We start from the raw sequence: 22,491 nt of genomic DNA on the forward strand, positions 1-22,491 counted from the left end.
AGACAAAACAAAAGCAAAATTATAATGCAGGTTATTGTTGTGAATGTATACACATGAAAGGGGTTTGGTACACCATAACCATTTTCTACAAGGGTAACAATGTCATCATTAGTTATTGAATGTTCATTCTTTCAAATTTGAAGAATGTCACTACAGTCATCAGAGAGTAAGTAACATACAGTTAGACCACGTGTCTAAGGCTCCCTTGCAGGGGACTGTGGAGGACGTACTGTAGGGAGGTATGAGGAGCGGCGGGGGCTGCACTCAGGGCTGGCCACTGAGATGCCCCCTGCGTGAGTTCTTCATCTTCTTTCCCCTCCTGAAACACACTGGCACACTTCTCGTTTAGTTTCAGATGGATTACTATTAGGATAGCTTTCAGAAAATAAGCCATTATAGATAAACTGTAGTTCAGAGAATGAACTACATATTTTTAATACATGGAAACATCTAAGCCTGCCAATCTTAAAATGTAATACCACTTGGCCAATTAACATTATTTAACTACATTTCTATATTGGATTTACTTCTTCAAAGAAAAAAGTTCCTAAGTCACATCTTGCTATAAATGTTATCTTAACTTTATTTTTAATTTCTTATAGAAAAACAGACTACCGGAGAAAATGTCATAACAATCTTCTTTACTTCATAAACATGTCACTGTTATTGAAATTCAAGTCCATATAAATCAAATATCTTGTTCAAGGACAAGCCTGCAAAGAACAGACTGAACACCTGACTTTACATAGCTAAGTACACAGAAATACATATCAAATAAATGAATAAAGTCAAACAACCAAGACCCCAAAGTTTATGATAGTATCTTCTGTTATCAGCTAACAAGGCACCTGGAGCCAGAGACTTTCCCACTGGTGATGACTCTGACATGACCCACTTCTTTGGGGACTAGACTAGCCACGGGCGGGGGGAAGTGGCTACATGTGGCGGGGGTGGGCAGTCATGCTACGTTCTGTCTAACACCAGTTTCCCATTTGTATAGGCAAGTGGGGGGTCAGTATTTGGGACACTCTCCTCGCCTGTCGATCCTACTGCTCTCAGCTGGTGTCAGGGGCTAAAGTCAGAGTCCATGTGACAGGTGTTTTATCATCAGCACCAAAATCAGTTTGCTTCCACTAGTCAAGCTGCCCTGCACTCCTGTGTCATAAGCTGTCTGCTAGCATTGCATTCTATTTTCTTGTTTGTCTTCATGATTTATTCTTGTAATTAGTGTACAAAATACTAGTAATTTTATAAAATGGCAAGTTGCTCATATTTAAACAGCAAGTTCTTTTCATAAATATCTGTTGAATGTTCTCACACACATGAGATATGAACTTACTATTTTAGGCCAACAGTATAAAACAATGAACAATAAATCTAAATATTTAACATCATAAGTTTATAGAATGAACAGGTTTAAAAGTTAAAATTTTTGTTTTTAAAAATTTTTGAATTGTTTGTTTTTAAACTCACCTTTTAGCAATGAAGACTTGTAAGGAATGTTTCTTTTTAGAATTCCTATAATACACCTATGGTAGGAATTCAGTACTAAAAAATCCACCCTATGTCTGACCACTTTTCAAACTATAATTTCTTTATGAATCTGTGACCATAAATAAACTTACTTAAAAAACATTTTAAATTTCTGTGTCTTAAACTTCCTTTAGTGGCAGACTGATATAAAACCTGTGAAAAAACCTTGATTTGTTCCCACTGAACCAGAATTTTGATAAATCAACCTGCTGGAATAAAGCTCCCCTGTTTACAACTTATGAAGTACAGGATGGTATGTTTAATTTACTAAAACATTAAAAACCTAAGTGCTTTTGAAGATAATCACTTTTTCATGGAAAGAGATATTGCTGGTGTGACAGAATATCTACTGTGAAATATTGTATTAGTAGTTAAGCTACATTACATACCTGAAGGTAATGAATACCTGAATGAAAAACATTATATACTTCAAATGTTATACTGATTCAGAATGACCATGGCTCCAACTCTAATGGGACTTAACTGCACTGATTTGTAACAATGGACTTTACAAAGTTTAGTTTTCATTATTTCACTGAGGCTTTTTGAAATCCTGTTTGTTACATAAAAATTTTACATATTTATAAACATCTGTATTTTAAGGTTTTATATTTCCCTTTCATATTTATTGTAACCTACTGCTTCTTCAGGTGAAATGTTAACACATTTTAAGAGAAAAAAAAAAATCCAGGAAAACAAAAGTAGGCCCTACTGAATTATAATACAGAATTATATAATTTATAATTATATAAAACTATGGACTCTACAAATCTGCAAACAGATCAACAGAACACATATTATTAAACTGAACTGCAGTGTCCCCAGGCTAACGATCTATTGTTTTCAGAAATGTGTCCTTTTGCCACACTGGAGTAAAGAATTCCTAGAGTACCCTACTTCTCTTTCCTTTGTCACCAAATTATTTACAGAAATCCTACCTATTCTGGAGTGAAACTTTCCTTTCTGCTCTTTTTCACAGTTGATTTCCTAATTTAAGGAAGGGACAGTTGACTTTCTGTAATGGAATCTGATTTGTTTTCTGTATCACCCTTGTAGATTTCCTTCAAAAATCTGAAAGTTGATTGATACAGTACCATTTACATTAGCACCAAAATGCTGAAATAATTAGGGAAAATCTAAGATTTATTTGAGGAAAACTATAAAACTCTGATGAATGAAACCAAAGCACTCAATAAATATAGAGATATTCCATGTTCAAGGATAAGGAGACTCAATAATATCAGGGTGTCAGTTCTTCCCAACTAGATCTACATATTCAGTGCAGTCCCAATCAAGTTATTTTATGGATATTGACAAAAATTCTAAACTCACATGGAGAGGCAAGAGACCCAGAAGAGGCAACATAACACTGAAGGCAAGAATAACGGGAGACTGACACTACCTGTCTTCAAGGCTTATTACTACAGAGCTATAATAATTAAGATAGTGTGGTGTCTGCAAGAAAACAGACAAATGGATCAGTGGAATGGAATACAGGTGAGCCCAGAGAGCAAATGCAATACAGTGGAGCAAAGACAGTCTTTTCAACAAACTGTAATGGATCAACTGGACATCCACACACAAAAATATGAATGTAAACATAGACCTTACACCCTTCACAAAAATTAACTCAAAAGGGATCACAGGCCTAATTATAAAATACAAAATGACTAAGACATAGGTTATAACAGAAGAAAACTTATACCAACTTGGGTACTGTAATGCCTGTTTAGATACCAAAGGCATGAGTCATGAAAGACATAATTGGTAAGCTGGACTTAATTGAGAATGTTCTGCCCTGTGAGATAAGACAATAAGAGAATTAGATGATAAGCCACAGACTGGAAAAACTATTTACAAATGACACAGCTGAATAAGGACTATTATCCAAAATACACAAAGAATCCTTAAAACTCAACAGTAAGAAATCAAATAATTCAATTAATAATAGGTCAAATCATAACCCCATTCCTCATCCATCTTCATGACAGAGAATAAGGGAATCATCATTGCAGTGTTGAGTTCAAGAATAAGTGCATGAGACAAGTGCTTGGGCCTGGTGCACTGGGAAGACCCAGAGGAATTGGGTGGAGAGGGAGGTGGGAGGGGGGGGGGATTGGGATGGGGAATACTTGTAAATCCATGGCTGATTCATATCAATGTATGACAAAAACCACTACAATATTGTTAAGTGATTAGCCTCCAACTAATAAAAATAAATGAAAAAAAAAAAAAAAGAAGTGCCTAAGATTAAAGTAAGCCCAGAGGACAAGATGGAGGAGTAAGGACCTGCACTTACTGCCTCTCAAGAAGACACCCAAATCACAATTAAATGCTGAACAGCCAACAGCAAAAAAAGGCTTGAACCTACCAGAAAAGATATTCTACTTCCAAAGACACAGAAGAGGCCATAAGGAGATGGTATAAGGGGTGTATTCGCAATACAACTAAACCCCATTCCTGCTGGGTGGGTGACACATATACTAGACAGTAATCATATTGCAGAGGTTCTCCCACAGGAATGAGAGTTCTGAGCCCTATATTAGGCTTCTGAGTCTGGAGATCTGGCATCAGGGGGATGAGACCCCAGAACATTTGACTTTTAAGGCCAATGGGGCTTGATGATAGGAACTCCAAAAAATTGAGGAAAAGATAAGTAACATGCTTAAGGGGCACACACAAGGTATTGGATGTGCTGGGACACAAGGGGAAAAGCAGTGATTTCAGAGGAGCCTGGGCCAGACCTACCTGTTGGGACAACATTAAATGTACCCACATTCACATTATAGCGGTCCTAGAAGAAGAGAGAGAGAAAGGGCCTGAGAAAATATTTGAAGAGATAATAGCTGGAAACTTCCCTAACATGGGAATGGAAATAGTCACCTAAGTCCAGGAAGCACAGAAAAACCCAGGATAAAGCCAAGGAGGAACATGCCAAGACATATTAATCAACTTGATAAAAAATTAAAGAGAGAATAGCATTGAAACATGTATATTTCCATATACATGTTTATATGTATATAAACATACACGTTTATATGTTATATGTATAAACATGTTTATATAAACATGTTTATATAAACATGTTTATAACACGTTTATATGTTATATATACATGAAATAGATTGCCAGTCCAGGTTTGATGCATGAGACAGTGCGCTAAGGGCTGGTGTACTGGGATGACCCTGAGAGATGGGATGGGGAGGGACGTGGGAGAGGGGTTCGGGATGAGGGACACATGTACACCCATGGCTGATTCATGTGAATGTATGGCAAAAACCACGACAATACTGTAATGTAATTAGCCTCCAATTAAAATAAATAAATTAAAAAAATTAAAGAGAAAATATTAAAAGCAACAAGGGAAAAGCAACAAATAACATATAAGGGAGCCCCCATAAGGTTATTAGCTTATTTTTTAGCAGAAACCCTATAGGCCAGAAGGGAGTGGCAACGTATATTTAAAGGGGTGAAAGGGAAAAACCTGTAACCAAGAATACTCAGCAAAGCTCTGATTTCGACAGAGAAGTCAAAAATTTTACAGACAAGCAAAAGCTAATTTGGCACCACCAAACCAGTTTTACAATAATTGGTGAAGAAACTTCTCCAGGGGAAAAAGAAAAGCCTACAACTAGAAACAAGGCAATTATGAATGGGAATGCTCACTGGTTAGGGCAAACATATAGTAAAGGCAGGAAATCATCCACACAAACATGGCATCAAAACCAGCAATCGTGAGAAGAGACGAGTACAATGAAGGATATTGGAAACGCATTTGAAATTAAGAGACCAGCAACTTAAAACTATCTTGTATATATACAGACTGCTTTAGCAAAACCTTGTGGGAACTGCAAACCAAAAATCTACAACAGACATATGCACAAAAAGGAAAAAGGAATCTCAACACAACACTAAAGATAGTCATTAAATCACAAGAGAACCAGAGAGGAAGGGAAGAAAAGAGATCTACAAAAACAAACCACCCAACAAACAGCTCATGCAACTCAGCTGTTCTTTTAACAATGCAATCAAAAAATGGGCAAAAAATCTAAATGGACTTTTTTCCAAAGAAGACATACAGATGGCTAAAAGGCACACAAAAAGAAGCTCAACATTATTAATTATTAGAGAAATGCAAATCAAAACTACAATTAGGTATCACTTCACACCAGTCAGAATGGCTATCATCAAAAAATCTACAAACAATAAATGCCCAAATCCACAAAAACAATCCCCAAAGTAACAAAACAGCAATAAGAATATATATATCATCAATTAAGTCAAATGTAAATAGATTAAATGCTCCAACCAAAAGACTGGCTGAATGGATACAAAGATAAGACCCGAATATGTACAGTCTATAAGACACCCAAATCACTGTAGATGATGACTGCAGCCATGACATTAAAAGACGCTTGCTCCTTGGAAGGAAAGTTATGGCAAACCTAGAGAGCATATTAAAAAGACATCACTTTGCTGACAAAGGTTCGTATAGTCAAAGCTATGGTTTTTTCAATAATCATGTATGGATGTGAGAGCTGGACCATAAAAAAGGCTGAGTGCCAAAGATTTGATGCCTTCCAATTGTGGTGCTGGAGAATACTCCTGAGAGTGCCCTGAACTGCAAGAAGATCAAACCAGTCTATTCCAAAGGAAATTAATCCTGAATATTCATTGGAAGGACTAATGCTGCAGCTCCAGTACTTTGACTACCTGATGCAAAGAGCTGACTCATTAGAAAAGACTCTGATGCTGGGAAAGAAGGAAGGCAAAAGCAGAAGCGGGTGGCAAAGGATGAGATGGTTAGATAGCATCACCGACTGAATGGACATAATTTGAGCAAACTCCAGGAGGTAGTGAAGGACAGGGAAGCCTGGCATGCTGCAGTCCATGTGGTTGCAAAGAGACACAACTTATTGACTGAATACACACACACACACACACACACACACACACACACACACACAGACCCACTTCAGATCTAGGGATACATACAGATTAGAAAAGACAGTCTTTTCAATAAGTGGTGCTGGGAAAACTGGGCAGCTATGTGTAAAAGAAAGAAATTAGAACTTCCTAACACAACACACAAAAATAAACTCAAAATGGATTAAAGACCTAAATGTAAGGCCAGAAATGATAAAACTCAGAGGAAAACATAGGCAGAACACTCTTTGACATAAACCACAGCAATATGCAAGATCCTCTCTGATCCACCTCCTGGAGTAACACAGATAAAAGCAAAAACCAATGGGACCTCACTGAAAGCTTCTGCACAATGAAGGAACCTATAAGCAAGGGGAAAAGATGGCCCTCAGGATGGAAGAAAATAATAGCAAATGAAACAACTGACAGAGGACTAATTTCCAAATTATACAAGCAGCTCATGAAGCTCAATACTAGAAAAACAACCAACTCCATCAAAAAGCAGGCAGAAAACCTGTACAGACATTTCTCCAAAGACAACATGCAGATGGCTAATAAACACATGAAATGCACAGTATCATTCCCTATCAGAGAAATGCAAATCAAAACTACAATGAAATATTATCTTCCTCTGATCAGAATGGCCATCATCATAAAGTCTACCAACAATAAATGTCTAGAGAGTATGGAGAAAGGGGAACACTCTCACCCTGTTGGTGTGAATGCAAACTGATACAGCCACTATGGAGAAGAGTACGGAGATTCCTTACAAAACTAAGAATAAAAACTACCATATGACCCAGCATTCCTACTACTGGCCATAAGAAACCATAATTGAAAAAGAAAGACTCGTGTACCCCAATGTTCATTATAGCACTATTTACAATAGTTATGACATGGAAGCAACCTAGATGTCCCACTGACAGATGAATGGATAAAGATGTGGTACATATACACAATGGAATATTACTCAGCTATAAAAAGGAACACATTTGAGTCAGTTGACTCAATGAGATGGATGAACCTAGAGCCTATTAAACAGAATGAAGTGAGTCAGAAAGAGACAAACAATTGTATATTAATATTATACATTAATGCATATCTATGGAATCTAGAAAGATAGTACAGATGATCGTACAGCAAGGAGACGCAGACATAAAGAACAGACCTTTGGTCACGGTAGGGGAGGGCAAGGGTGAGATGACTTGAGAGAGCAGTATTGAAACATGCTATTTTCATCTGTTTCTAATGCTTGGAAGGCAGAATGACAGCTGATTTCTTTACAGGAGAATACAAACACATTACTACTGTATTTTACTGCTGTTTATACACTGGCTGTTAATATCAGAGGCGACCAACATAGATACAGGAAAAAAAAATTTGTCTCCAAATTAGTATGTTCTGAACCATACCACCAAGGTTTTCTTCCAGAACAGTGGAGTAGCATCAAGGAGAAGTATGGTTTCTCCCAGTACCTACTTCTACTGCCTGCTGCCATATAAGTGAATGGAAGTCAATGTCCAGGCATGGTCCTAAGCATTTCACATGTGGGGGTATCACAGTATACACAGGAGATGCACTGACAAAAGACTACACACTGTTACCATGGACATCACTCCATTCACTAAAGAGATTACCCTCTATTGCCATCTGCAATAAATTCTGTTTTTCAGAAATGTTCCCTATAGTAAGGTGGGTTCCCACACAGTGCAATGGAAGCAATAATCCTTCCGAGGTGAGAACCAAGCGGCTGTGAGCTCCAATTACCGTTTTCATCATGCCCGCTGGCCTCCGGCGTGCCCTGCCTCTGGTCGTCCTCGGGTGCCTCTGGGTAGATGACTGCAGTATCTTGTTGTTGCAGGAACTCTTCAACGTTAGGATCATGGTTTTGTTCATTTTCTGCATCTGAGTCGCATTCATCATCTTTTACTAAAAGAAATGCATACTCTATATATAAAAAGCCATTTCACCACCAAGTTGTTACATAGTTTTCCTAAATATGAAACTATCTTGAGAGAATACAGGACTGTCCTTGAATCTACAGGAAATATTTACAGGAACATTAAAAACAATTTACTCATTCAGCTATAATCTATTGGGAAGTCTGTTTTCATAAGTTTAAAGTGTTCTAAAAGTCTCAACATTGTTACCATATCCTCTTTAAGTTTTAGGGTTGTACTTCTATTCCATTGCACTGGTGAACAAGACCCAGTGGAGGTTGGCTGAATCCTTAGTTTCTCAATCAATAATAAAGCAAGGAAAATAGGAAAAGAGAAAAACATAGTTCTCAAACCTAAGTTCTTCCTAGCAACCTACTGTATCACGTTTACTTAGAGTTGTACTTGAATGACAAATTGAGTGCAAACTGCTCTGGAGTTCAGTTCAATTCTGTGATTTCTTAGAAAACAGCTTTAATAGTTAGCTACAGTCAGAAAGGTTTCTAATAGAGTTAAAGAGTATCAAATTGATAAAAGTGCTTTCCATCTCCCCGAGTATTCAGATACAGCCAGGGCTGTTCTCTGTCTTTCTGCCCCAGTAACTGTGTCACTGTAGGGTGATGGGAGAGGCATTTCCTCCGGAGTCAGAAGGTTACGAGGCTAACGCACGTCTTCACTTGGAGAAGGCAGCCCAGGGCACTGGTGTGCTGCAGGGTGGGCCTGAAGCTCTGGGGTTTCTGTCCGTCTGTCCCCCTCCCGGAGGAGGGTCCACACTTCTGGTGACTATCCTGGGTCAGTGTGGCCCCTGGATGTCTCATGGATGACTTCTTCACACACTCCAGATTGAAGTCAGTTCTGAATTTGTGAAACAGCAGACTGAACTGGACCCAATTAAGATGGTGATGTACCAGCATCTTTTTGTTCAACAGATACTAAAACACTTGCATGGGAGCAGTAACCCAGTTCCTCAGTGTGGCTGCTGCTTAAAACTCTAGCACCAATGACACAGTAATAAAGGTGACTACGCATTATCTTTTCCTCCTTTTAAACAGTCAGTAGCTATCAGTTACGTGGTGTCTGCTGTATACAGTCAGTCCCTGAACAATATGGGTTTGAACTGTGAGGATCCACTTACACTTGGGTTTTTTCAACAGTAAATACTCTAGTACTATACAACTGTCGTTGGTTGAACCCATGGATGTGAAACTGTAGACACAGAGGAATCCAGTATTGGGAGGGCTGCCTGTAAATTACATGTGGAATTTCCACTGCGGGGGCAGGGGGGCAGGTTGCCTCCACCACTGTATCGTTCGATGGTTAACTGTACTGAGAAGTGTGTTTTTTTAGTTGCTGCCAGTCGTCGCCAAACCTTGGTCACTGGATCCAAGCAGAGGTGAAGACTCTTTAAGATGGAAGCCACCACTCTTCACTTAAAGGGAATCCATTTCCAGATCCTCAGCTTTCATGCAGGGTCCTTCCATGCAGGGCCCTTTCTAGAGTCCAAAAGCTTCTTTCTTCTACTCCTTTTTCAAGGTCCTTTGCTCTAACTTCAAAGACAGACAGGTACCCCCTCCATCCATTACATCAGTACAGTGCATGCCTTGCAGTATAAAACCTCCAGCTGCCAAAGGAAAACAATTCACAGTACTGACTGGGAGAAGCCTGCTTTACTGATCAATCAGGCCAACGTAAGAGCACTCTAGGTGATCAGGGGAAAGGCTGGCGACTGAAATGGGGATGTTTGGGCCCTGGTTATGAATCTCTGAAATCAGCTATATGATATGGCCAGAGAAAGTAAGAGTAATTTCCCCTTAATGACCTCACCTGTTTCATTCCCTAACTATTCTTAAAAAATTCACTGCTCTTCAGAAGGCTGGTGAGAACAAAGCAAGGAGTATTCTTGAAAACCTTTCCTAGGATCTGTCATTAGCTAAAACAATAAGCACTTCTGAACAGCTAAAGTAGTACAAGTCTGTGTTGTTATATCTTTTATAATTTTATTTTCCTTTTTTATTTTTTAAATTATGAAAGTATGATAACACATTTACAGGAGACTTGGAAAACACAGAACAAAGTTACGTATAGTTCCACTATATATTACCATTAGTTTTTTAAGTAGATCTTTTCAATGTAACTTCAGATATTTGAGTTAAACTAGATTAAGATGCATGAGACTGGGTGCTCAGGGCTGGTGCATTGGGATGACCCTGAGGGATGGGAGGGGGAGGAAGGTGGGAGGGGGGATCGGGATGGGGAACACATGTACACCCGTGGCTGATTCATGTCAATGTATGGCAAAAGCCACTACAATACTGTAAAGTAATTAGCCTCCAACTAAAATAAATTTTAAAAAAAGTAGAACAACAACAACAACAACAAAATAAACTCACAAATGAAATTTATATTTATGTGATTTCTTATAGAGGAATATAGATTTGACAAGTTACTTAAAAATACTTTTATTAGATTATATTACAAAATATTTATTTCAATTAAATATTCTCCACTTTTAAAATGTCTGTATTTTCTATAGCCTAGTAGCTAAATATATCCTAGATGATGGAATGATAAGGTTTTAAGTACTGTACATTATTCAGAATTATATATGTAATATGTATTTTATACATGAATATTATATCTTCAATAAGTTATAAACTTATCTATACACTGGTTATAAATATACTCATTTGGAGACAAAGATTTTTACAACTCATAATAATTAGATTAGATCTAAATAACCTTAACCTCATTGTTGAATAATCTATTTTAAAGAAGTATTTATTTTTATATTTTATACATTCCTCATTATTTATACATTATATATTCTTCATATTAATATAAAAATTTTATGAAATTCCTCAAAATGTGTATTGACACATTCATTTTAATTAGAAAAATGAAGACACACTTTATTTTTCTGTCAGAAAGTCTACAGATGGTCTGATGGTCTAACAGTGATAACTGGTTTCACAAGTAAGGTTATTAGGTACAAATTTTCCAGAAAATGAATGAACTAATAAGTTTACAGCTCTAAGAAATTGATCAAAATATAGTTAGTTCAGGTATTAAAAGAATTTTTATTTAAAAATGTACTGACTCATTAGCAATATTTCAGTATTCCCAACCATTTCTGAATATATTACACAAGGTGCCTCTAAGTTAGTGTAAAAAAAATTGCAAAAGTCAGAACAGATATCATTAGTCTCTTGGTAAGTAAGTATGGGTAAAGCCTTTTGGTATACACCCAAGGAAGTGAGGGCCTGAATGATTCTGGTGACTGGGAAACAAATCCTTTAGTGAAATAGGTGGCTCTGAATTTTTGCTTTCAACAGAACTGAAGGTGCATTTAATAGAACTAGTCATTGACAAGTCATTAAAATATTCTTATTAATAGATAACCATAATTCATTGCATATAGTTCTGAAGATAGATAAAGAATGTAATAAATCATTTATAACAAAAACTTATTTCATCTTTTTATTTATGAGAATAAAGTTCTCTCAGAGCTAAAGAAAAACCAGAAACAGAATTAATGCTCCACACTTTTTCTTCTAGAATAAGTGACATTAAACTACTGATATATGGGCTAATTAAAAAATACTTTGGCTCCTTTAATCTCATTTCCAGTAACATTTTACTTTAATGAGTAGTTGACCCCTGAACAACACAGTTTTGAACTGCATGGGTCCTCTTATACTGGATTTTTTCAATAGTGAATACTAGAGTTCTCTGTGCTCCACGATTGGTTGTGTCCACGGATGTGGACCAGCAGACAGAGAGGGGCCCTGTGTACGGAGGAGCTGGGTACTCAGGAGGGCTCACTGTAAGTTGTATATGGATTCTGACTGGGCAGAGGGGTCAGCGCCCCAACCCCTAGGTTGTTCAAGGGTAAACTGTAGTTATTAAAATTTGTCATGTATGTTGTGATCAGTGATCATGGGATAAAGCAATCCATAAATTTAAAAAAATCTAGGAGTCATATAGTCCCTGGAAACTAAACAGAAAGTTAAATTTCAATTTCTATATATGTTTTTCTTGAAAAGAAATGACAGTTGATCAAAAGTATCTTTGAACAGGAAATATACACTGGTTAGCATTAAATTATAGGAGTTCAGGGAGAAAAAATTATGATGCAACATTTCTGACTCTCAAAGAGGTATTCATATTTAAAAAATGAATGGTATTAACTTGCTGTGGATTTCAAATATAACAGTGATGTCAGAAATGTCATTTTTAATGTGCCAGATAATAGGTTATAACTACAGCTGACCCTGAAAACATGAGGTTTAGGGGTACTGACTTTCCAAGTGGTGGAAAATCCACGTATAACTTAAGAGTCAGCCCTCATTGTATATGAGTCCACATCCTAAGACTTGACCAACCCCAGACTGTGAAGCACTGCAGTATTTATTATTAAATAAAATACATGTATGTGTGGACCTGCACCATTCAAACCTGTGATGTTCAGGGGTCAACTGTACTTACTAACATGAAGGGTTAGGTAATACATAATCACCTGGGAGGTAATACATAATCAGTCTGTATAATATAAAATCTGGAGGATAGTAACAGTATGTCCTAGGACAGTTGGGAGGATTAAATGAACTAACACAGTATGTGTTTAGTACTGTACCAGGCACATAGTAAGTGCTCTGTAATTATTATCTATTTTCTTCAAAGCAGTCTTGCAAGGTGAACATTGAACCAGAGCAGATGACTCAGTATCGAAAGCTGGGCTCTTTCCAACTAAAGTACACGGTTTCCATGAACCTGTACTTACCAAGCCAGTTTCAAGCTAAGACTAGACATTCCTCGGTTTACCCCTAAAACTTAAAAGTGCTGGGAAGTGCATGTGGTGAAAAGGTCTATCATAAAGCAAAATTCCTAGTCTTAAGACTAATAAATCCATGTGTTTAAATATTAAAGAGATGAGCAAATACTGAGAATATGATGACAATTTGGTTTTCTTTCAGGTGTGACAAAACTCTGAACTAACTGTCACAGTATAGAATGATAGGATTATAATCATTGGTCAAAGTGTACAATTGTAAGGTTATAATCACAAATTATAGAAAGCAAGGCTGGAGAGGCAAACCTTTAATATCAAGGCTGAATAACATTTTTTATGAGGCTATCAGTGTTTTACTCCCATAAGAATAAAGGATAGTTAGGCTTCCTCCAATCTTGAAACTTTGCACAAGTATCAGCTAAACAAACAAAGAAGGGATGCTTAGAAGAACAAAGGTTGTTTTGGGTGACTTTTTCACTCTCTGAATGCTAAGCTGAGACTATAGTTCTCCTCACTTCGTGAACTGCAGAAGGAAGTGAGCTTGAGAAAGGAGCTGACAAAGTTCTAAACTAATGATGGTGACCTCTTGCCATGGTTTTGTTTACTTTGTCAGCACATTATTCCCTGGAAGTGAAGAGAATGACACAAGCAAAGGTGAAACATGACTTCAAAGTTAAACTGCTCTGAAGTCTCAAACATCTAATTTCCACCCTTCTTTGCTGAAAACTGCATTTATCAGAGTTTTATTAAATGTTTGTTTACTCCTAACTCCCCGAGGGCCAGGGAAGTAACACACAGGGCTCACTACTTTGGAGAGGGGTGCTGTATTTCAGCGGGAACTCTAGTTCCAGACCTGACTATTTTTGGGGGAGGGAGGGAAATTATGTATCACTCAGTACTTCAAACTGAAAGCATGAATTCATTTTTGTACTGGAGAGCAAACTGTGAGGTAAAATACTGTCAACTTGGAACTCTAGGTGTCTTTTTTGCTGGCACTTTGCCTCAAAGGGCAAACGATCTTCTACAGAAGACCTTCTACTAACCTGGTGATGTGAGTTGTCACAATTTAACATTAAATAGAAGAGTAATGAACAGCATTCTTCTGTGTTCATTAACACTATTTTACTAACAACAAATATATCATTTAAATATTTTATATAATGTATAAGTCAGCCTGACAAATATTTGATAATAAGCATATCTGAATACGTTATTCATGCAAGTTCAACATAATCACGTTAAAGGCAGAATACAAAATCTTTGGCTGTGGCACCATAAATGATCATATATTCCATTATTTGATTAATTTGGAGTGCACTTTCAGTTAGAGTACAAAGGCTTGCTCTTTGTTTTATAGAAATGACAAGTATGGGAGGGCTGATGCTTATTGGTAAAAATCGATTTTTGACACATTACTACAAAATACACTCATCATACACAACACAAGGTGATTTATAAGGCTCTGTGGAATATTCCTAAAATGTACTGCAAAGAACACAAAACTATAAATGTAAAAAAAAAAAAAAACTATAAATGTTAAGCCAAAGAAGAAACAAAGAAAATTTAAAACTATATGATAGAAATATCTAATCTATGGTAGAATATACAGAATACAATTATAGTACTTTTAAGTGCAGAATTTTAAGGAAATATTCTAATAATTTGGAATTTCTTTTTGAAGTTTACATTCGAAGACTGCCTTATGAGAAGTAATAAGTGCCTGGTATTATCATATATTGGACATTATCATATGAAATATCTGGATTTAAGATTTGCACTTACTCTTTTCCTTCTTAAATCTGATTTGAATCCAATAATAGAGGAATAGCCTTAAGTCTCGGAGAATATGTATTAATATAGTCACCTAGAAGCAAATTTCCTTGTTTACTATAGTTCAACTTCATTTTGGGTTGGAAAGATCCCCTGGAGAAGGGAAAGGCTACCCACTCCAGATTTTGGCCTGGAGAATTCCATGGACTATGGTCCATGGGGTCGCAGAATCTGACACCATTGAGCAACTTTCACTTTCAACTTCATTTTGGCCTTTTTCAATCACAGAAATGGTAAGAAAAAGTGTATTCTCTTGTTTGCTGTGACATGTTCACTTATAAATACTTATAATTCTTATCTGGTTTCTAGATAATCCATGATATTTGCTTATTTTTCTCTCTTCTGCTTTTAGTCTTGTGGGCAATTTGATGTAGATACTGGTAACTAATAATGAAACTCAAAATTGATCTGTATTTCTGTAACTATGGTAAAAATCTGACAGAAGTTTAAATTATCATTCAAACATTTATTCTGTGGATTATCTGTAGATTATATTTATCATCATTACAGATGAATATCTGTATTATATGACTATCTAAGCTTGCAGTGTATTTAAAGAATATAAACACCTAACTTTTCATACAGTGCCCCATATGCCTAGGTACTTAAACATTTAAAGGGGGGCAAGATAAAGAGGAGGAAACAGATTAAGTGCAGGATTCACAAATGCAAAAACCAGTCACACAGAAGGCTGTTCAAAGATGACAATGCTTGAGAAAAAGGCAAAAGTACCTGCACATCCCACTTCATCTGCCCGAGCTTCCGGCCCCAGGATTTCTTGTCCTTCCTTTCCTGCTAAAAATCAAACAACAAAAGCATTAAAACAGATCCCCCTCTCATCAACATTTAACTTCTATAAATCTGGAAAGGAAAATTTTAGGTTATATTTGATTTGGATTTTTTTCCCCCTTGTCTAAGTACAGTAACATGTCCTACTAAGCTAAAGCAACTCATATTTTAGAGAAGCAAAATGAGTGAAAATGTATATATATTCTGGACTTCTACATATATTAGAATTATATGCATACTGGGATTTTATTAATGGTTTTTTTTTTTAGGAGAGGAGCTCTACCTACAGGCAGTAGGATTCCTTTTCCATCTCTTTCCTGAAGCAAAATTGCTATGTGCTGGGCACTGTGCTAGGTGCTTTATCAACTCATTTCCTTTAACCTTCATAAACTCTCTCTTTATAAATTAAAAAATCCCACCAAAACATGAGGCTTGAAGAGGTTAAAGAACCTGCTTAAGGACACACAGCTACTGGGTGGTGGAAGCAGAATATGAATGCAGGTCTGAATGGCTCTAAAATCCGCTCTCCCCTCCACCCTGGCTTATGTCACTATAGACTGAATCCCTGACAACCTGCAGCATGCCCAGAGCAAACAGCTAAGGACTATACCTTTTCTTTCCCTCTCTTAATTATTCTAACTACTAGTAAGCAGTAATAAATAATAATAGTGGTACCGATAAACATATCAGATGTCTATTATCCACCTTCTCTGGGGCTCAGATGGTAAAGAATCTGCCTGCAATGCGGGAGACATGGGTTCAATCCCTGGGTCGGGAAGATCCCCTGGAGAAAGGAATGGCAACCCACTCCAGTATTCTTGCCTGGAGAATCCCATGGACAGAGGAGCCTGAAGAGCTACAGTCCATGGGGTCACAGAGAGTCAGACACGACTGAGCGACTAACACACATTATCCACCTCTGACACCTATATATTTGTAATGAGCTGATAAGATCAGAGTCAATATGCACATTATTTAGGTAAGCAAAAAGTAAACTTTATATATTTGGGTACATTTTATTTATTGAGTAGTTTATTAAGAACCTGTGCACATATGAAAGATTAAAAGTTAAAAACTGCTTTCAGAGTATATAATGTAATTATGATCAGAAGACTTACAAAGTCATGCTAAAACACTGTGTAGTTATCTGCACTCCAATCAAATCCCATTGAATATGTCAATCAAAAATCTTGATTCAGATTTCCCTTAAGTTTCATAATTGAATTGAGAAATAAAGCACTAATCAAGTAAAACCTGTGCTCACATTAAAGCATGTGTTTCTATAAGTGTCTTGGATTACTGGGTGGATTTATTTGGCAGATTTTCTATACTCATTAACTTTTATGTTACTACTTAAAGATAATCATTATGTGATAGTTAAAATATGCATAAACCTCTTTAGATCAGCATAAAAAAACACTGTCTGAAGTGGATAATGATGAGATTAACTTCTGCTGAAGAATTCTCATTTTATATTTGCTATCAGCAAAATGACAATTTAAAAATCCCTGGTCAAGTGTTAACAATACTGTATGAGAAACACTGGTATTTGCTAAGCATCTGAAAGTCTCCAATGTTTATTTTTTTTCTCTTCCTCCAAAGCATCTACTTAACCTAAAATAATAAACAGTGTGCCAAGTGGGTAATTACGATAGTAATATATTTATTATTGCATATGTGTGTTTGCTGTTTCTCCTCACATGAAAACTGAAGCAGGCAGAGCTATGACTTGCTAAGGTGGAAGGTAACACTGATTTTTAGTTATTTATTTTGGAGTTTTGTTTTTTTCTTTTTCAGTACCACATGGCATGTGGAACTTTCCCTGACCAGGGACTGAACCCATGCCCGCTACAGTGGGAGCCCAGAGTCTTAAACACTGGACCACCAGGAAAGCCCAAGGTATCACTGATTTTAAAGTTTAAAATGGTATTTTGGACCTTATTAATTTCACTGCTTGCAGTTAAAGCTAACTTAAACACTGTCTGCAATTCAATTAAATTATTCCTTCAGCTGGAGTGAAATCTAGGCTACTTACATGAGAATGTAACATGTCAGCATTAGGTCCCATGCTTATTTACCACAGTTTGAAACCTGGAAGCCTCCAATCATCCCCTCTTTACTGGGGGCGGAATTTTTGTTCAACAACTAAAATCATGTCAACTAATGAAACAGAAATGGTGCTTGCGCTGGGCTGTCAGGTGGGTACTCTCCTCTCGCCAAAGATCACTGCCCGCAGCAGCCCCTCCCCGCTCCATCCAGGGACCAGCACGAGGGCATCTTGGAACAGGGGCTGTTCTAAATATTTCTCAAGCAACATTCTCCCTCATGTGTTCTGACCTTACTTCTAGTTTTAAGAAATATAAGAGGAATAAAGTAACTGAATCTACTTGTACCTAAGATTTTTTTTCTCCTATTAAGACTTTATAATGTCAACATATTATGACTGACCAATCTAAGTGCAACTTAGGAAGGAAAACCAGAGTGCTCCTGAGGGTTTGGCTTTTAGTCTAAATACCAAAGCAAGTATCTAAAGGACAAACTGCAGGGTAATGAGACTTCAGTTTTTCAAAGAATGGCAAAAGATAGCTGAAGTAAGTCATGAAATGCTACTCAGCAATAAAAGGAACAAACTATTGATACATACAACTTCAATGAGTCACCAAAAGATTATGGAGAGTGAAAAAAGCCAATCCAAAGGTTATTACAAACTGCATTATTCCACTTATATAACATTAATGAAATGACAAAATTACAAAAATGGAGAATAGCTTAGTGGTTGCCAAGGTTAAGGATGGGCAGGAGGGGAAAGGAGGAGAGGACGGATTGTTTGAAGGCAAGTGGGGAGCCCTGTGGTGATGGGTGCTCTGCATCTCACCTGTATCAACATTAATATCCTGGTTACAATATTGTACTACAGTTCTACAAGATGTTACCATTTGAAACTGGGTAAAAGGCACACAGACTCCCTGTATTATTTATAAATCTACAACTGTGGATTATTTGTGAATCTGTAATTATCTCAAAATGGAAAGTTTACTTTAAAAAAGTCAAAAGCAAATAGTACACATTTAGATCAAAGTAGACAGCACCTGTTCATTTTGCTGAAGGATGAAATTCCTAGTAAGTAAAAACAAGTATGACAGATGCACTTGATTTTAATTAGAAATGTACATGCTTACTATCAATGGCGAGATAGAATAATTCAAAGTACAGGACCGATGATTTAACACATGTTCTAAATTCTAAAACTTGCATTTCTGAAATTAATACCAAGATGTTTCTAACCATTTAACATGTTTCTGTGGGGATATTTTGTAGCAATAGCTAAGAAGGCACAGTGAGCGGCTAAGGGAGTCAGATTCTCCTTTTCTGCTCTTGTCTTTGTCTCGATGACACACACACACCAAGCACATTTAGACCTGCCTTTTTCTTTCTTTCTTTTTTTATTCTCATACGGGGCCTTTTATTTTATTTTATTTTTTTTTGTTTTACTTTTTAAATTTTTTTTTCCATTTATTTTTATTAGACCTGCCTTTTTCTTAAAGCTGTGTTCTCTGCTAGAACACTGTTACCCATTCATCTGAGTAATTGCTACTAATCTGACTTCTTTGAAGCTCAGTTCACATGTCTCCCAGCAGTTTGTGAGTCTTCCCTGACCCTGCTCTCTGCTAGCCCCACCCCACTGTCCCTGTTACAGGAGAGAAACCTATTACAGTAACACTGTCCAAAAAGCAAACACTGAGAAATTCCTGAAGTCAAACCTAAAGTATTCAAACTTTGATTAAGGATGAAATGTTTGTTTTACTGTATACTTTTTCAGAATGTTTCCAGATAGCTCCATCTTTCCTTCTTATATCCATTAAGTTCTACATATGTATCAATCTATTTTTGGTATAATTGCCCATCAACCTCCCAGTAAATATAATTCACAACCTCCAGGAAAGCCTGTTAATGTAGACAATGGTAAATAAAAAACATGCCTGAAGTCAGCTTTGGTGAAGATGAAGATAGGCTACTTGTATGTCTCACCAGATGCAGCTACAACACTTGGGAGAATGCATGGGGGGGCAGTGTGAAGACTCTGGAAGGTGAACCAGAGCAGGCAGGGGAAGAAGAGGGGGCCACTGAGCTGGAAGTGATTCCTCCCACCCTAGCCTGGGTTCAGGGTGGCTCAAAAGCTGGATGTGGACACTGAAGCATGGAAGAAGTATGCTAGAAAAGCCCTCCAGTTTAGGCTTAGGGAGAAGGAAAGGGAGAAATATGCATTTTTCCATCTTTCATTTTGGCTCCCAGCCCCCAGGTCATCCCACAGTGGTGGGAGAGACCGTGGTGAAAGCAGGGGCCCCAGGGTACCTAAAAGCCAAGGGAGGGGCACCTTCTCCTCCAGCTGAAGGAACACAGCCTGAAGAGGGTGGTACAAGCGTCCACTGAGCTCCCTCTCCCCATCTTCCTGCAGCTCCTCTCACAGTCATAGTTGTAGCAAGTAGGTGTAAGATATGGTAGTGAAGTCCCAGGATTTTGGACAGGAGAGTCCTGAGGAGACCACTGAGAGGGAAGAGCATGGGGAAGCAACTGCACAGAGCTGTCTGTGGACTCCTGGGTGCATCCCACGTTTCCCTCATGTGGATCTGATCACAGACTCTGAGAATTGAAGCGTGGGATAAGATCATTACTCTGCATGGTACAGATCTGAGAAGCACTGCAAAGGCTTGAAAACCGAACTTATATTGGAACCACAACCCACAAAAAGCTGGTTTGACCTTACAGCCTGATACACTGAATTGCCCGCTAAACCAGAAGTACAGAAATTCTCCACAGGATTTAAATAACAACAAGAATCTCATAAGATAATACTCAAAAGTGTCCAGGATACAATCCAAAATTACTTGGCTTGCAAAGAACCAAGAAAACCACAGCTTCTGTGGGAAAACGTGGCAACACTGAGATAACACAGATGTTGAAATTATAGGACAGCTTTTATAAAGGTTCTCCAAGAAGTTAAGGGTTAACACTCTTGAAAAGAGTAGAAGGAAAGTCTCAGCAAACTTGCATCAGCAAATAGAAACTATAAAAAAAGAATCAAAAGAAAACTTTAGAAGAATACAATAACAAAAAATTTAAAAAACCACTTGATAGGCTCAATAGTAAACTAGAGATGAAAGAGGAAAGATTAGTGAACTTGATGACAGATCAATGAAAATTTCCTAAAATCTGAAAAGCAGAGTAAATGATTAAGAGAGTCTTAGAGGACAGTGTAACAAGAAAATATCTTTCATGTCACTGAAATCACAGAAAGAGAAGAGAATGATATAGAAAAAACAATTTGAAAAAATGTCTAAAAACTTCCCAAATTTAACAGAAGACACAAATTAATAGGTTCAAGAGGTTAACTGAATCTCAAACAGGGTAAAGCCCTCCAAATCTAGGCCCATATCATCAAACTAACTCTGAAAACTAAAAAAAAACCACCACCAAAAAAAAAAAAACAAACTTGAAAAGAGTAAAGAGAAAATGTAATATAAGGGAACAATGATTGAAACGACAGCAAATTTATCATTAGAAATTAAGGATTCCTTAGGGAAGTGGAATGTTTTTAAAGTGCTAATAGAAAATAAAAGTCTCTCAACCCTAAATTTTACATTCAGTGAAAACATACTTCAGAACTGGAGGTAAAATAAAGATATTTGTAGATAAAAGAGAGCTAGCAGAGTTCACTGCCAAGAGACCTTATCTAAAAGAATTGCTATTGGAAGATCTTCAGAAAGAAGGGGAAATGATGTTAGAGGGAAACGTGAAATGTCAGGAATAAAGGAGAATATAAGAAATGACAACTACATTAAAAAAAAAAAAAAAGAAATGATAACTACATTACAACCACAGTATAAAATAAGGAGGGCAATGGGATCCATGTGGGTGCAAGGTTTCTATATTTCACTTGGGGTGGTAAAATACTGATTCTAAGTAGACTGTGAAAAGTATGTAACATTCAAATCTATAGAGCAACTATTAAAAAAATCAATACAAAGAGATACAGTCAAAAATGAAATAAATAAGTGAAAATGGAATACTAAACCATATTCAAATGGTCCAAAAAAGACAGAAAAGGAATAGAAAGATGAAAAAAAAAAAAAAAAGAAAAACAAATAATATACGATTATAAACCTAAATCCAAATACCAGAAGTTACATTAAATATAAACAGTCTAAACAAGCCAATTAAGAGACAGAGATTTTAAAAACCAAGCTCCATCTATAGCTCTCTACAAATATATCATTTACATATCATTTATCATAATATATAATAATATCATTTATAATATGAAGTCATTTCAAATATAATGATGTAGGTATGTTAAAAGTAAAAGGATAGAAAAAGATACCATGAAAACATTAATGAAAGGAAAGATAGGGTGATTATTTTAACATTAAAGTAGACTTTAGAGCTAAGAAAATTACCAGAGATATAGAGAAACATTATAATAAGTCAATTCACCAAAAAGATATAACCATCTTAAATATGTGTGAAACTAGCAAAGCTTCAAATCAGGAGACTGAGAGACCAGAAAGCAGATCTATGATTATAACTGGAGACTTCAATACTCCTCCTCACATTAACTGATAGAACAAGCAGAGAGAAAGTCAGCAATGATATAAAGAACTAGGCAGCATTAACAACCACTAGAACCAA

General features: G+C 36.8%; 1 protein-coding gene across 3 annotated transcripts in view; it reads right to left on the bottom strand.

Moving 5' to 3' along the window:
• ZEB1 (zinc finger E-box binding homeobox 1) overlaps positions 1–22,491 on the bottom strand; it is a 192,637-nt gene that overhangs the window by 19,239 nt on the left and 150,907 nt on the right. For 2 of the 3 annotated variants that reach the window (XM_061126338.1, XM_061126340.1), the window contains exons 3-4: positions 15,748–15,810; positions 8,227–8,388 (exon numbers count right to left, since the gene is read on the bottom strand). In XM_061126338.1, the coding sequence (XP_060982321.1) occupies positions 8,227–8,388; positions 15,748–15,810 (225 nt within the window). The remainder of the gene's footprint in view (positions 1–8,226; positions 8,389–15,747; positions 15,811–22,491) is intronic. The other variant, XM_061126339.1, reaches the window with a different exon arrangement.

Source organism: Dama dama, chromosome 23 (genome assembly GCF_033118175.1).
Source record: "Dama dama isolate Ldn47 chromosome 23, ASM3311817v1, whole genome shotgun sequence".
Lineage (NCBI taxonomy): Eukaryota > Metazoa > Chordata > Mammalia > Artiodactyla > Cervidae > Dama > Dama dama.